General features: G+C 55.4%; 1 protein-coding gene across 1 annotated transcript in view; it reads right to left on the bottom strand.

Moving 5' to 3' along the window:
• HMCN2 (hemicentin 2) overlaps window positions 1–15,512 on the bottom strand; it is a 150,356-nt gene that overhangs the window by 85,302 nt on the left and 49,542 nt on the right. The window contains exons 16-22 of the mRNA XM_036117053.2: window positions 15,087–15,275; window positions 14,370–14,465; window positions 13,978–14,105; window positions 12,199–12,343; window positions 9,456–9,568; window positions 9,172–9,331; window positions 7,492–7,657 (exon numbers count right to left, since the gene is read on the bottom strand). Coding sequence (XP_035972946.2) covers window positions 7,492–7,657; window positions 9,172–9,331; window positions 9,456–9,568; window positions 12,199–12,343; window positions 13,978–14,105; window positions 14,370–14,465; window positions 15,087–15,275 — 997 coding nt within the window. The remainder of the gene's footprint in view (window positions 1–7,491; window positions 7,658–9,171; window positions 9,332–9,455; window positions 9,569–12,198; window positions 12,344–13,977; window positions 14,106–14,369; window positions 14,466–15,086; window positions 15,276–15,512) is intronic.

Raw genomic sequence — 15,512 nt, 5'->3', positions numbered from 1 at the left:
AGTGGCCCTGCGTGAACCACCTGTCTGCTTCTTTCAGGCTGACCTGGGGTCAAGGACTCCGTCTCCCTAAGACTCAGTGTTCTCATCTGGAGTCACAGGAGCTGGTGAGCATGAAGGGACATGCAGCCTATGTGCCTGGGGCATAGTGAGCTCTCAGTCAACAGCCCTGCTGTTAGCGTGACCATGACTCACAGCGTCTGCGTTCTCGTTGCCTGTCTTCAGTCAGCTGGGCTGCCCTCAGCTGGCCGCTTAATCTTTCAAAAGGGAGGAAAAACACCACCTAGATCCCGATTCGTCCCAGTGACAGGGGAATGCTTCTCCCACATGGCATCACTTCTCTGGCTTGGTTTATCTTATCTACAGTCTTTTTTTATTATTATTATTAAATAATGTTGACATCCACCAAACAAGGACCAAATCATTTTGAGACTGGAGCATACACTCGGTCACACTGGGAGTAGGGACATGGTTCCCTCCCTCCCAGGGCCTCGCTGCAAACCTCGGCTGGCAAAATGGGGACAGCGTGGCTCAGGGGAAAGAGGTCTAGGGTAGGGACCGGAGTTCAGGATCCGAGGGCTGGTCCTACTGCAGACATGCTGAGCAACCTCAGGCAGTCGGGCAATGTCTCTGAACCCTGATTTCTTCATATCTGAAGAGGCAGCTCTGGATTCCTTTATTCAGAAGTTGCCTTCTAGTTCTGAGAACTTTAGAGACCACAGAGCCCCTTCCTCTCTCTCTCTCCCTCAACAAGACCTTTAAAGGACAGGAAGTAGGAGCTTCTGGAAAAAGATAATAAAAGAAATTTCCCCAAGTGGAAAATTCCCCACAATGAAGGTAGGCAGTTTGTCTTTCTTAGGACCAGCCCCAGGTCATTTCCCAGAAAGGGAACACTGCTTGCTTTATCACAAAGGAAAAATGGAATGCAGGGAAAATCCATCTTACAGATGGACAAGCTGAGGCCTAGCAGAGGCCAAAGGACACAGTGCCTGCCCCCTGCAGCCTGAGTCTGCTGTCACTGACAAAATGACCATATCACTGCCTTGCTTTAAAGTCCTCTGTGGCTGCCCACTACTTGCTTCCCCAAACCCAAGCACAGTGTCCTGGCCTGTGTGGTCCTTCACGGACTAGTCCCCCACCCCACCCCAGCTGGACGACCGTTCTTTCTAGAGGGACCAGGTTCATCTCACCTCTACCCCTTTGCACATGCTGTTCTTTCTACCTGAGGCATTCCCCCACCTCCTGCTCCCCTGGATTACACCTGCTCAACCTTCAATACTTAGACATCACCTCCTCCAGGAAGGCCTCCAGCCTTTGATGCCTCAAAGCTGGTAGGTACAGCCCATGGATTCCCACAGCTGCCTGTCCTTTTCACCCCCTGCCCCAGCCTTCCCCCTCCCCGGCTTGTGACCCAGCTCTCCTTCCCCTTTCTCAGAGGCTCCGCAGGTCTGGCAGCTGCAGCCCAGGGGTGGGGGCCGGGGAGAGGTGGGAGGAAGTGGGGAGAACACCACCACTACGTGTGTGCGGCATGATCAGCAGCAGCCTCTCCGTCATGGCGTGAGCAGCCAGATGGCTCCCTGAAGCACCCAGATGAGAACAGGGGAATTTCCTGTTTACGACATGCGCTGGGCCCGAGTCGTCACTGTTGACTGTAGCTACAAGGTTCATATAGACACGTGGATCGGGGGTCGGATCTGAGAGGGGCCCACCTACCCTGCCTAGTCCCTCTGCTTCTTGGAGCTCCAAGGGGGGGACCTACCTGCCCAGAGAGACCAAAGAGCACCTGATAGAAAGTGCTCAGAATCAAGCCCAGAGCTGGGCTACACCGTCAGCCTCATTCCCAGCACACACCTGGGTGGCAGCCTCCCTCGGGGTCACCTGTCCAGCTCCCTCTCATCCTCTGTGGCTCAGGGAAGCCACCCCTACTGCCCCGGGCGATGCCCTGCATCTGGTTACAAGATCCCGGAGCCATTATGACATTCATCACTCTTGTGGTCACCTGTTGATATTGATGCTTCCGTAAGTGGAGGGGCCAAGGTCCGGCCCTGTCCCCAGCCCTTAACGCAGGCCGGGGCCCACAGTAGGTGCTCAATAAACATGCGATGGCAAATCCCAGCTGTCCACGCATGCACACTCCCTTCCCCACCTTCACTCACACTGTGTTCCCCCAACACGGTCTCAAGGGCACTCTCCTGCCCTCCAGACCCCCTTCAAGTCAGCACATGCCCCAGCTTCTCCACGAAGCCCTCCGTGATGCGTGCCCTGCTCTGAGCTGCGTGGAGCCCAGTTCAGCCAGCTGCTCATTCATTCCCTCACTCGACAAAGAGCCGCGGGGTTCCGGGTGGGCCAGCCGCTGCAGGGGTAGAGAAAATGCTCCCGTCCTCGGGCTGCTCAGAGTCCACGTGGCCTAGGGTCTATACCCAGTCCCTCTGGCCGTGTCCCCTTTTGCTCATCCTGCTGCCCCCGTTTCTAAAGGGCCCTTTGCCGCCCTTCCAAGCTCACTGCATGAGCGCGGAGCCTTCAGGAGGAGGATCAGTGGCTGTCCAATGAACAGCATTCCTCACGGTCACCCGCCGGAGGCCGGTCCTCACCCACTTATGCCTGCCACGTGCCCGGGTGGGTCCCGTGTCTGCTGGGACTGGGGGCGGGGGCTCCAGGCCGCCCGCACCCTCACCCACCGATGGCCGCTCTGACCCTCATCCCCTTGCTGGGGCCATACCACAGAACCTTGTAAGGAAGCCCCAGATGGAAACACCAGTCTGGAGAATTTAGGAAGAGGGGCCTGACACCCACAAAAGGGCCAAACACGACCTGGGTGAGAGCGGGAGGATGTGCCATCCCCATGAGTCCGAGGAAGAGCCAGCGAGTCCCACACGGAGGGCTGTCAACGACTGGGCCCCTCCTGTGAGCCACGCACATCTCAGCACCTACTGCGCACACTCTCACTCGAAACTCCTAACGGCCGGGCCTGCGAGGGAGACAGAGCCTGCCAGGAGCACCCTCTTCTGCAGAGGACAAAACGGAGACAAAACAGAGAGATGAGGCCACCCAGCTGGTCAGGGCAGAGCACGGACTTGAGCTTTGGATGCTGCGACCATGCTCCCAACCACCGGGGCGCTCCAAGTGTTTGGTTCTAAAGTTCATTGCACTGTCCAGAAAGAGAGCTGCTGGCCTTAGGCTAATGAGACCCCACCTCAGAGCTGCTAGGCAGAAGCAGCGCGAGCTGTGAGCATCCACCAAGGTGAAGACCCCACAGGGGGGCCCTGGGCAGTCACTTTTCTCCGGGACCCCCAGAACCCAGCTGCAGCCCCGACTCTCCACTCGGGGCTATCCTCGGGAAGCTCCCTCCACTCACTGTCCCCTCCCCGCCAGCTTCCCCCCACCCCCGGATGCATCTGGATTGGCCCTGTGTGGGACCCTGGCCCGCTGCCCCCGGGGGGCTGGAGCCCGAGCCAGGAGCACTCACAGCTGTCCCAGCCACACCTCGGAGCCACAAACAAACACTGTTGCCTGGAAACCCCATCTCGCCCCAGCATCCCAGGGCTGAACCATGGGATCGGAGCCACTAAGAGTTCTCTGGCCACCATCGTCTGCCCAACCCTTTCATTTCTCAGACGGGAAGACTGAGGCCCAGAGAGGGGACAGGTCTCGCTCAAGTTCGCTCAGTGAATTGGGGACCAGGCTGGGATGGGACCCCAGGTCTTTCACAGCCCGGTGTCTCTCCGGGAGCCTTTGCTGTGGCCCGGGCCTGGGCACACGGGCTTGCTCGTCAACACCGCTGAGAGCGGGTCCGAGAATCACGACTCTGTTTTTCACAGGCAGCAGCTGCATGGGGTAGGAAGCACCCGATGACCATTCCCACCCCCAGACTCAGTTGTTTGCTTTTGGGATGATACCCCAAGGAAACGACCCAGAAGATAAGGAGAAGCATTTGTGGGAAGATGTTCCAACAGCCCGCTGATCACCACTGAGAACTGGCAATAGAACACATGCCCCAAACAGAGGAGCAGCTTAGCAACCATGAGAGCCGAGCGCCCTGGAATGTTATTTTGCCCTTTAAATGAACAGCAAGTGACACGGGCCAGGATGAATCAAGAAAATGGGGAAATGGGGAAAAAAATACCAGTGATGAAGGGCAGAAAAGAAGGTACACTAAGCTGGATCCTATCAAAGCATCTGCGTGCACAGATGGGAAGGGGTGCGGACGCAGGTGGATGGTTTCGAGTGTTAATGATACTCAAGCTCCTAGAGTTGTCTTTCCTTTAGGACTCATTGACTCAGACAGAGGAGCCCAGAATATTCTCTAGACCCTCCAGAGAGAGCAGGGGCCTGCCTGACCTTGGCCCAGAAGCCTGATGGGTACGTGTCAACATGTTCTCACGTCTGCGTGCAGGTCCCATGCGTCCGTGTTCGTGTCTGCACGCTTGTCTGTGTCTGTGCGTGTGTGTGCGTGTCTGTGTGTCTGTGCTGGTTTGTTTGCATGTGTCCATGTCTGTTCACGTCTGTGTGTGTGTGTGTATGTGCATGTTAGGACCCAGCCCCGGGAGTGGGAAGGTCAGGATCCCAGTTTCCCCACCCCGTGAGCTTCTGTTTCCCTTCTGTGCACCGGGCATGGTGTTGCTCATCCCAGCTGCCTCCAGGAGGGTTGGCAGGTGATGAGGGAGGAATGGAAATGCGGGAGGCCTCAGGGACTCACCCACATCGTGCTTCTCAACCTAACCGCACCACAGAGTTGCCAGGGAACTCTCAAGAAGCACCAGCCCTGGACCTCTGCTGGCGACCCTAACCGCAGCCAAGGCTGAGAGCCCCCCCCACCCCCCACCACCGCCAATGTCACCCAGGGTCAGGAAAGACAGGCCCCAGGCAAGCAGGGAGCAGACACTGGCCTTTCACCCCTGAGGACAGAGGAAGGGGCCGCGGCAGATGAGGCGCTGGATCCCGGAGGCCCATGAACACCTATGACTCGGGAGACTATGTCCGCAAGCTTCCAGAATGGCCACTTGGATGGAAGCTGAGCCTTGGGACCCCCCCCCCCGGAGAAGGACGAGAGGAAGGGCAGTAAGAAGGAGCAGACCGACAGCAGTTCCATCCTGCCCAGCACGGCCACGCTCTGCTCGGTGCGTATTTCCAGGAGGGCTTTTAAATCCTCATTTTCTGGCTGAATGGTTGTATGACTAAGGGCACGTGTGTCTGTGACAAAGCAGAGCTCCGTTCTGTGCAGGGAAGCTGTGAGCGCCGCGGTGAGGCCCAGAGAACCGCGGGGACCCGGAGCCTGCGAACCAAGTTCAAATGCAATCAAAGTCGGTGAGGTTACTCAGCACGGCCAGCAGCGGAAACACCCCAAAGGCCCCTCAGCAGGGGGATGGATAGACAGAAGGTGGTCTTTCCACGCAAAGGAGTATTATTCAGCCACAAAATGGAAAGAAGTCCTGACCCACACCACGACATGGATGAACCTCCCAAACATTATATTGAATGAAAGGAAGCAGACACAAAAAGCCACATGTTATATATAGGATTCCATTTCTACGAAACATCCAGAAGAGAGAAGTCCAAAACCAGAAAGCAGAGGAGGGGTTGCCAGGGGCTGGAGTGGGGGAGGGGCAGGCATGGTGTGGGGTTTGCAGGGGCGGGGGGCTGCTGAAAATTGCTGGAAATGTCCTAAAAGTAGTTGTGGTGTTGGTTGCACAACTCTGAATATCCCGAAACCCAGAACTGTCCCACATGTGGATGGTATCTCACTAAAGCTTGTATATTTAAAAAAGCAGGTAAGAATAAAATGAGATAACAGATGTGATCATTTTTTTTAAAGCCAGAAATGATGCCTTAGTTTGTGAATAGCAGCGGCAAAAAAGGTGATATCAGAGGGAGCAGTTTTCCCGCACTTGACCGTGTACTAAGTAAGCATCGTGCATCCCTCGCTGTACCGCGTGAGCATTATTTAAACAAGGCCCACTTTACAGGTGGAGAAACAGGCCAGGAGGAGCCGATGGCCACCTGAGGCCCCACGACTAACATGACACCAGCTGGGATCCGGGGTCGGGTACAATGAACTCCAGGCCTGAGCTCCTTACCCAGCCCCGCCCCCGCCCAGGCCTATTTTCCTCCTCATTTAGATAAACTCCCAGAATCTCGTAAATCTCAAGAGAAAGCTGTAAGCCAGCAAGAAATGGAGAGGGCAAGGGAGAAAGAACAGAACTGAGGATTGCAAAAGCAGCTCCCACAAATTTATGGCTCCCGGTTGATCTATTAACACATCACAATAAGGAGGAGTGAACAAATGGGTATTATGGCTCTTCATTTCAGTAATAGGCCATAAATAAACAAAGCACCCGGCCGGCCGCCGCCCACCACAGGCACTAGCACCAGGCTTTCTGGGAAGAGATGGGGGCTCCCATGGTCTCCCAGCCCCGAGACATGCAGTTGCACAAGATACCAACAGGGCACGGGGGTGGAGGCGCTCCAGACCCAGCCCAGGCCCAGGCCCCCAGCCTCATTCAGGGGTGCAGGCTTCGAGGTTTGGAAGGGCTCACCAAACAGATGTTCTGAGATGCACAGACGCACGTGTGGGCGTTAGGGGGGGTGAGGGCTTGAGACCTCCTGGGTCTGGAACTTCTCGAAGACCTTGCCAGGACTGATGTCACTGGCCAAAGCTTCCCCCCACCACTGCCCCCACTCCCGCCGACGTGGGCCCAAAAGTCAAGGGCCCCAGGAGTTTCGAGGCCTTCTTGTCTGGAACCACCGTCTCCCACAGCCCTGCCTGAGCGCGGGGGAGGGCGGGTAGAGCCTCCCTCTCTAGCCTCCCTCTCTGATGGCTGGAGAGCAGCTGAGTCAGAAAGCCCAGCCGCCAGACACCTGGGCTGCGGAGCAGGCGAGGACACAGAACGTGACATAGTCAGGACGCCGTCCCAACTGTGCTGTGCCTCTTTTCTAGCTGGGTGACCATGAGCAGCTCACCGCAGCTCAATGAGCCTTAGTCGGTCCGGACGGAAGGGCTGCCGTGCAGATGAATGGAGTTTCTGCCTACAGAACCCAGTGCCAGTGCACGAAGCTCGGGCACACGTGACTTCAGAGGGGTCTCTCTCTCTTGGAGGGGTCTCTGCTCTCTTAGAGCTCCCCTGAGAGGCTTCAAGGGGCCCATGGACCAAAGTGCTATGTGTGGGGGCGCCTGGGTGGCTCAGGTGGTTAAGCATCTGCCTTCAGCTCAGGTCATGATCTCAGGGTCCTGGGATCGAGCCCCGTGTTGTGCTCCCTGCTCAGTGGGGAGCCTGCTTGTCCCTCTGCCCCTCCCCTCACTTGTGCTCTCTCTCAAATAAATAAATAAAATCTTAAAAAAAACAAAAGAAGTGCTATGTGTGAAGTTGAATACGCATCCCCCTGGGAGTGTCCACAGGGTCCCACACACTGGCTGGGCCACTGGCCACCTTGAGGCCAGTTTCCTCAAACCCCAAGCTCTGCCTATGTCCAGGCCCAGGGGCACACGGTCGGGGTTACCTGTCGGTGAGGTATGGCACAGGGTGGAAGTCCTTGGTCCAGGTGACCAATGGGGGTGGGGAGCCCTGGGCCTCGCAGTCCAGGGTCACCTCGTCACCAGCCTTGGCCATGACTCTCAGAGGCTCGCCTGCATCACGTGAACCATTCACACGGATCCTGGGCTCAGCTGTTGGTAGAAGCACGCAGCGACTGTGAGTCAGACAGGAAGTCACTGCACGGGGGCAAAGGGGACCAGGACGGCTCCCCTAGGAAGCAGAGAGGATACTGCCACCCTGGAATGTGCAGAAGCGGGTGGGGTGGGCTGGGCTCGGCTATCAGGGGAGAGTGCAGGTTTGGGGGTGGCCTCAGATCCAATGGTTCCCCCCAGTCCTCCACCATCACCCTCCCTCTGGAAGCTCAGCTGGTTCTGATGACCCTGACATGGTCCCTCCTGCTTCATCTGCTACCCGCTAGCTTGTTGGAATGTTCCCCGGGGACATTCCAGCAAGTTCTGTCCTCATCTTCTCCGTCTCCCTTCTCCCCCAGGATCATCCCAGTTATTCTGAGGATATCAACCACCAGATGAAGCACAATGTCCCTCTGGCTTTCTCAAACCCTGATTGGGGGTTTATAACAATCCATGCATGTCACCTCTTTCTCATATCAAGCTCAAGGCTCCTAATGACAGAGATTACCCTGCACGCCTCCTTCCTTATGCCCCACCCCCACATTCCTAGCCAGGTGCTCCTACACGGACAGCGGGGGTAGGTGTCTAAGCAACAATAATTCAGCTAGCCAGCTGGGGACATCAAGACCCATGTAGCCCTCATGCATTCCCTTGCACATTAGAGAGAAAATCTCCCCTTTAAGAAAGAAAAATATTTTTTGCAATGTGAAAATGTTGGTTATACAAGTTTATATAGAAAAACTTGGCTGTGCATTTGCTCATTCATTCCAGGCCATTCCTGAGTACCCAGCTCTGTGTAAATGCTGGGATGCAGCAGCAAAGGAGACAGATCCTGCCCCTGTCCTCACAGCATTAGGGCCCACAGGGAACACTGGTACCAAACAGCTCAATACACGATTAGTTATTTAATCATAGTTGTGAATGGTGTTACGAAGGGGACAGTCTCGAGAGTATACAGCAAAGTGACTTGACTCAGTCTGAGGAGTCAGAGAGCCTACATCTGACCAATGGGAGAAGTCAGTTGGGCCAAGAGCGGGTAGGAAATTCCAAGCAGAAGGAACTGCACGTTCCAAGGCCCTGAGGAAGGATGCACCATTTAAGAAATCAAAAGGAGGCCAGAGGGTCTGGGGCACAGAGAATCGGGGAGAGAGGTGGGCAAGGGGGCTGCCAAGGTGGGAGGGGTCCAGTGTAGGGCCTGTGGTCTTCCAAGGCTTATTAAAGTGATGGCCGCCCATCATCTGCTTACAAAGGGCTGAGTTGGAACCCCTTTCAGAGTATGCACACACTACTGAGGACAGTGGCTGGGGGAGGACAGCTTTGGTCTGTGTGCCTTTCAGATGGGAAGAATTTATTTATTTATTTATTTATTTATTTTTTTTTTTTTTTTTTAGATGGGAAGAATTTAGAGGCAGGGTTGGCAGGGTACGGGGAAGATGCAGGGAAGGTCCGATTGTCCATGCCCCTGACTCCATGGCTGCCAAGTCCCTCTCCCGGGAAGGGATGGTGTCACTCACTGTTGACAGAAAGCCTCATCTCCTGGCTTGAGAAGCCCACAGCGTTGGTGGCCGTGCAGACATAGGCCCCGGCATCCTGGGGAGATGGCCGGGTGATGATCAGGGTGCCATCTTTGCTCACACTGTAGTGGGGACCCCTGGAGGTCAGGACATTGGTTTCCTACGGTAGAGTCACGGGTGACATCAGCAAAGCCCACAGCCCATGATGATTTGCATCATCCCCCTCCCCATGATGCACTGGGCCCACCTCTCTGGTTACCCTCATGCTAACAGGCTCCTCCTACCTTGGTCCAAGTGATAGTGGGGGTGGGGACCCCTGAGGCCACACAGGGGAGAGAGGCTGGAACCCCTTCATTGGTGACATGGTGGGTGGCAGTGGGCTGGATCCGAGGTGGCACTTTCAAAAACAAACCAATTTTAAAAACCAAGCTTCAGAGCAGCATTATTCATGGTAGCCAAAAGGTGGAAATAACCCAAGTATCCGCCAATGGGTTTATGGATAAACAAAATGTGGTGTGAACATGTAAAATATTATTCAGCTTTAAAAAGGAATAAAAGCCTGATAAGTACTATAACAAGAATGCACCTTGAACACAGTATGCTAAGTGAAATCGGCCACACACAGGACAAATACTATATGATCCCACTCACATGAAATCCCTAGAACAGGAAAATTCAGAGACAGGAGGGAGAATGGTGGTTGCCAGGGGCTGGGGGAGGAGAAACGGGGACCTAGTGTTCAATGGGGACAGAGCTTCATTTTGGGAGTATGAGAAAGTTCTGGAGCTGGGCACCTGGGTGGCTCAGTTGTTAAGCATCTGCCTTCGGCTCAGGTCATGATCCCAGGGTCCTGGGATCGAGCCCCACATCGGGCTCCCTGCTCTGCAGGGAGCCTGCTTCTCCCTCTCCACTCCCCCTACTTGTGTTCCCTCTCTCACTGTCTCTCTCTCTCTCTGTGTCAAATAAATAAAGAAAAATCTTAAAAGAAAAGAAAGTTCTGGAGCTGGATGGTGGTGGTTGTATAGCAATGTGAATGTGCTTCATGCCACTGAACCGTAGGCTTTAAAATGGTTAAAATGGTAAGTTTTATGTTATGTATATTTGACCACAATTTAAAAAAAAAAAACACAAACTATTTCAACGAAAGAATACAAGTGGCATAGAAGTATCGACAGCCACACTTCTATAGATTCATGCCCCGGACGGAGGGCAGCCTGCACCTGGAAACCAGCTGTGCCATTTCTTTGCTCTGGGACTTTGATTAAACCACTTAATCTTTTAGTACCCGTATTCCTTCATCAGCAAAAAAGCTCCTTAACCCCGATTCCCTGCCTACTCTCCAGGGATGGACAGATGAGAAATGGCAGCAAAGAGTGTTCACAGAACACAGTGAACTTGAAAACAAGTGCCAAATCCATTCTGGGCACCATCCAGATTTGCGGGGGAGGAGAAACCGGGTGTGGACCCGTCGGGAGAAGCCAAGGGCTCTGCCAGTAAGGGAGGAAAATGCCCTCTGGATTCTCTCAGGTGGCCAAAGCCCGCCAGTCATTACCACTGCTGAATGGAAATGAAGTGAGCCAAGAGCCAGGGCCGGCCCTGCAAAGGAGGCCGTCCTGCATGGGGTGAGAGGCAGCCTTTGCTGATCCTGAGATCCTGCTGAGTGACATGCCTCTCTGAGCTGCCATTTCAGAACGGGGAGTCTTTTAAACCCCACATCTTGAGTCGGTATGAAATTTAAGTGAAACCTACACAGAACCTCACAGAGGTCTGGCACATGGGGCACGCCCAGCCTTTGATCGCGTTATTAATTGGGAGTTATGAGGAGGTGAGACCGCGTTCTAGACCCCGCCTCCTTCTGAACTTTGGTTTTCCTCTAGAAAATGGGTAACAATGTCCTTCCTGCTCATCCTTGGGGGTTTTATGAAACAAATGAAAAAAAAAAACACAAAAAACGGGACGTTAACATACTTGGTAAATGACAAAATATAACCAAACTTAGTTTAAACTTCTTGTCTTATGTTAAAAAGAACGGTGGTAGCTGGTCATGTGGGTGAAGGGAACAGGGGCTCTCCAACCCTGTGGGAGTGAGTGTAATTGGGTAAAATATACAAAAAGCCCTAAAAATGTGCGATTTCTGTCAGTCAAAAGTCAATTCTACATGAATGGGTTTATCCTAAGGAAAGAATCACACATGTGGGCAAAGGTGCCCATCCTGGGGAGCAACCTGACAAGAGGGGGCAGGCGAGAGGCTCATGGCTCATCCAAACACATCGTCTTAAACCGAGCCTTCTGAGTATTTATTCACAGAAAATATTCAGAATCTTCTGTCAAGGGAAATACCCAGGTTGTAGGACAGTAATACAGTGTGGTCCCAGTTTGGTTTTTAAATATTTCTGTGTATGTATATATAAAGGATTTATAGAAATATGGATAGAAATACAGATACATAGGGCGTCTGGGTGGCTCAAGTCACTAAGCGTCTGCCTTCGGCTCAGGTCATGATCCCAGGATCCTGGGATCGAGCCCCGCATCGGGCTCCCTGCTCCGCGGGAGGCCTGCTTCTCCCTCTCCCACTCCCCCTGCTTGTGTCCCCTCTCTTGCTGTATCTCTCTCTGTCAAATAAATAAATAAAATCTTAAAAAAAAAATACAGATACATAAAGAATTTATATGCACTTTATATAAAGAATGTATATATTATGTAAAAATTATTTACATACAAGGTAAATAAAGTTATATACAATTTAAGTTACACATAACTCATTACATATATAGTGTGTATAAATGCACATGTGTAAGCTCACATGTGTATAACATGTGAAAGATACACACCAACATGTAAAATTATCTGGTTCTCCTTAGCTTCTGTATTGTGTTTTACTTGTCTCACCTCGAATTTTCCTACCGTGAAAATGTACTATTTGTGCAATTTTTTTAAACAGAAGTATTGAAGATCAAGTTCTCCCCCAGCCCCTTCCCCATCCTATCACACCCCGCACCCCTACCCCCCCCCCACCCCGGGACTCACCCTGGACAACCAACTCCACGTCCCTGTGCTGAGAGCCAGCCGTGTTGGTGACCACACAGCGATACCTCCCTGCGTCCTCCTGCAGCGCCCGGTCAAGGTGGAGGCTGCCATCTGCTCGGATGGAATGCCGGCTGCCAGGTGGGAGCTGGTGAGGGTGAGGGAGCCCCAGTTTGAACTGCGGCCCTACGTGGAGCCAGCTGAGAAAGAGCGTTCTGGAGAACCACACTGCCTGCCGGGCCAGTGGGGAGCAGTCTGGACTGAGAAGCTAGGGGTTTGGAGAACCCCTCCCCTTCCCTGAGACTCCTCCACCCTGCAGACCAGCAGGGCTAGGGGTCCTTGACCCCACTCTCCCCACAACCAGCTGAACTGGGAGGGCAAGCTGCCTGACCCCGTGGGCCGATGGGAGCCTCCCCCAAGAGTGCAGGATTGGAGTCAGGGCCTTTACTGAGCAGGCGCTGGGGCTCCAAGGCCCTTCCACACTGAAGCTGCAGAGAGGAGGGACAGACTCCTGGGGGGGGAAACAGAGCCACACAGAGTAGAACAGGCGTGTGGCCACATCAGATGTGGTCCCAGGGAGAGAAGCAGAGACAGTGGCTCCTGGTGGCTGCCCAGATGTGTCCGCACGGGGACCAGGGTGGGGCAGGGAGCACTGGTCCAGAATGGGGCCTGGGGTAACCTCTGTAAAGATGTCTACTCAGCCCGTCTTTGGTGAGGGGTCCTTTTAAGAACCCTTCCACCAGGCCTGAGCCCTCTTTCGGCCTCCTTGACCCTGTCCCGGGAGCCCAGCCTCACACCCTGAACTCAGGTTCTAGAAGCTGCTCCTGCACCATCTCAAAACCAGGCCCTTCGGGGCTGAGCAAGCTCGAGGGGGTTTCTGCTGGTGGCACGCGGCAGCCCAACAGGCACGGGTCCACCCGGCGTCCCTACTGAGTTAAAACAGACTGCACATCTCCAGCCACTCCCTGTCCTGGCCTCGACAAGGCCCCGAGCCCCTCCTTCCGCACCTACCCATCCGATCCTACTCGGGAAGGCTCCCCACCACTGCAGCCCACACCCCCAGGCAGGGGCCTCCTCGGGGTCGCGTCTAATCACACAGGCTGCAGAGTGAGTCGTCAGCATGATCAGCCTCTGCAAAGCCCACACGCTCCGGGGGCAGGACCCTGTCTGCCCTGCACCAGGGTCTGGGGGCAGGACAGCAGGAACAGAAAGACAGCCACACGGTCGCTACCTCCCTAGGAGTCCAGAGTCTGCCCATCTGCAGCAGTGACAGCACTTCTCTATGGCCTCGAGGGCACAAGGACCCCAGGATGTCTGAGGACAAGGCGCAAGAATTGAGGGGGGGGGGCAAAGAAGGCATGGCCACGAGAGGAGAAATGGAAGAAAATAAAGAAAAGCAAATCAATCTGAGTGGAGAAAGCAAGCAGCCACCGCGTGCCCAGCTATGGAGTCAGGGCAGGTAGTAACGGGCCACGTCTCTGCCCCAGAACTGTCGGGGGGTGGGGATGAAAGCACTGTCTCCGCTCCCCAGCCTCAGCACTAGCAGAGCACAAGGTCCTCCAGAGGCTCTCCAGGGGACCAGCAGCCACACGGTCCTCAGCCGGACTTGGGAGGGCGGCAGATGCTATCAGCACATTTATCAGAGAAATTTCTGGAAAGAGGCAGGAAAGAGAGGGAGGAAGGAAGAGCACATCCCAAAACAAGCGAACAGCCAAGCGGAGGCCGAGGGGGGCGCACGACAGCCCCTCCGCCCCCAGGCATCCCCAGAGAGCCAGCGCTCACCGGCAGGCCGGCCTTGAGCCAGCGCCTCTCCGGGAAGGGCCTCCCAGCCAGGATGATGCAGGGCAGGGACACCGGCTGCCTCTCCAGCACCCGGACAGTGGAGGCGCTGCTGGCGATCTGCGGTGGGGCTGTGGGGACAGGAGATGGCATGCGTCACACAGATTCCCATGGGTGGTCACCCCCTCTCCTCCCCAGGGAACCAGTGGAAGCATCAGAACAGGGGCTCCTCCAGGGTCCAAGGGCATGCTGCTTCCTGGGATCCAGATGCTCCTCTTGGAGAACGTGGCACGGACACATCTGTCCCAGAGCGTGGGCGGCCATGGGGGGGGGAGTCTCCCTGGGGGGTCCCAACCTCCCCACCAAACCCTCTTCCCCTAGATCCACCAGCGAACCATGTCCGGTCACGACGAGCTGGGCCTCTGCCCGGACCTTCCCAAACACATTTTGAGCTTCACAGACATACAGGGCCTGGTCTTCAGGGACCACACCTGAGGGGCAGAAAGAGGCAGGCCTGACTGCCCGGGCTCGCCACGGCTCCAACCCCCCAGGGGCAGGCAGCCTTCGGCGCAGCCCGGCCCTGCAGAGGTGAGGTAGGAGGGCTGGGGGAAGCAGCCAAGCCTTGGAAGGGCGGGAAGGCCTCAGAGCTCATCTGCAGAATGGGGGACGTTTCTGAATCCCTGGCCTTGTGGCATGATGGGGTGGGCTCGCTGATGTAAACACAGTGCCCGGCATCCGGCCCTGCGCACAGCAGGCGGTCATAGTAGTGATGGTGGTGGCCATGATAATGGCAATGGTTAACACACAGAACACTTCACACGGGTCAGGAACTCTGCTGGGCGCTTTATGTGTATTACCCACACAGCAACCCCCCCGGGCGGCCTGTTAGTAAACCCAAGTGGTAGGTTTTGTCCTTATCATTACTATCTCGGGTTCAGAGTAGGAGAACGACGTGACCAGGGTCAGCCAGCCAAAATACGACCCTGCACCAACCCTACCCACGGTCAATGCCAGGGGTCAAGGCTCTGCTCCGAGCCACCTGGCCTGGGGGCTGAGAATATCAGAAGCCGTGCTGTCTCCCTTGCCCACCCTCCCCTCCCCCAGTGTCTTACTTTCAAAGAACAGCACGCCCAAATCGGGCTGCCCAGTCCTGCTGCCCCGCCTGGGCCCCAGTGGCTGGCCATCTCCACGGCGCCAGGTGACCAGCGGGGGCGGGCGGCCCATGGCCCGGCATGCCAGGAGGGCACTCCTCCCCAGCTCCACAGTGACGTCCCGGGGCAGCTCCATCAGCTGGGGTGCATCTGCAGGGAAAGGACCAGTCAGCCATGCCTGGTGGCTGAACCCACCGTGCCCCCAGAGGCCTGTTCCTGCCGCCCGCCTCCCCTCCCATTGCTGGGAGGTTCCATTTCTCCCAGCCTCACCCTCATGAACCTGGGGCTGACTCATATCCAGGGCTCCAGGGCCAACCTGAGCTTGGCTTGGTCCAGGCGTGGAGAGCTCTTAGGGATGAGGCAGAGGGAGCGGCCTTTGGCGGGACG

This window comes from Halichoerus grypus, chromosome 14, assembly GCF_964656455.1.
Source record: "Halichoerus grypus chromosome 14, mHalGry1.hap1.1, whole genome shotgun sequence".
NCBI classification, from domain to species: domain Eukaryota; kingdom Metazoa; phylum Chordata; class Mammalia; order Carnivora; family Phocidae; genus Halichoerus; species Halichoerus grypus.
Note: the sequence above shows the minus strand (reverse complement) of the source record. Positions and strands in the feature narration are given on the sequence as shown.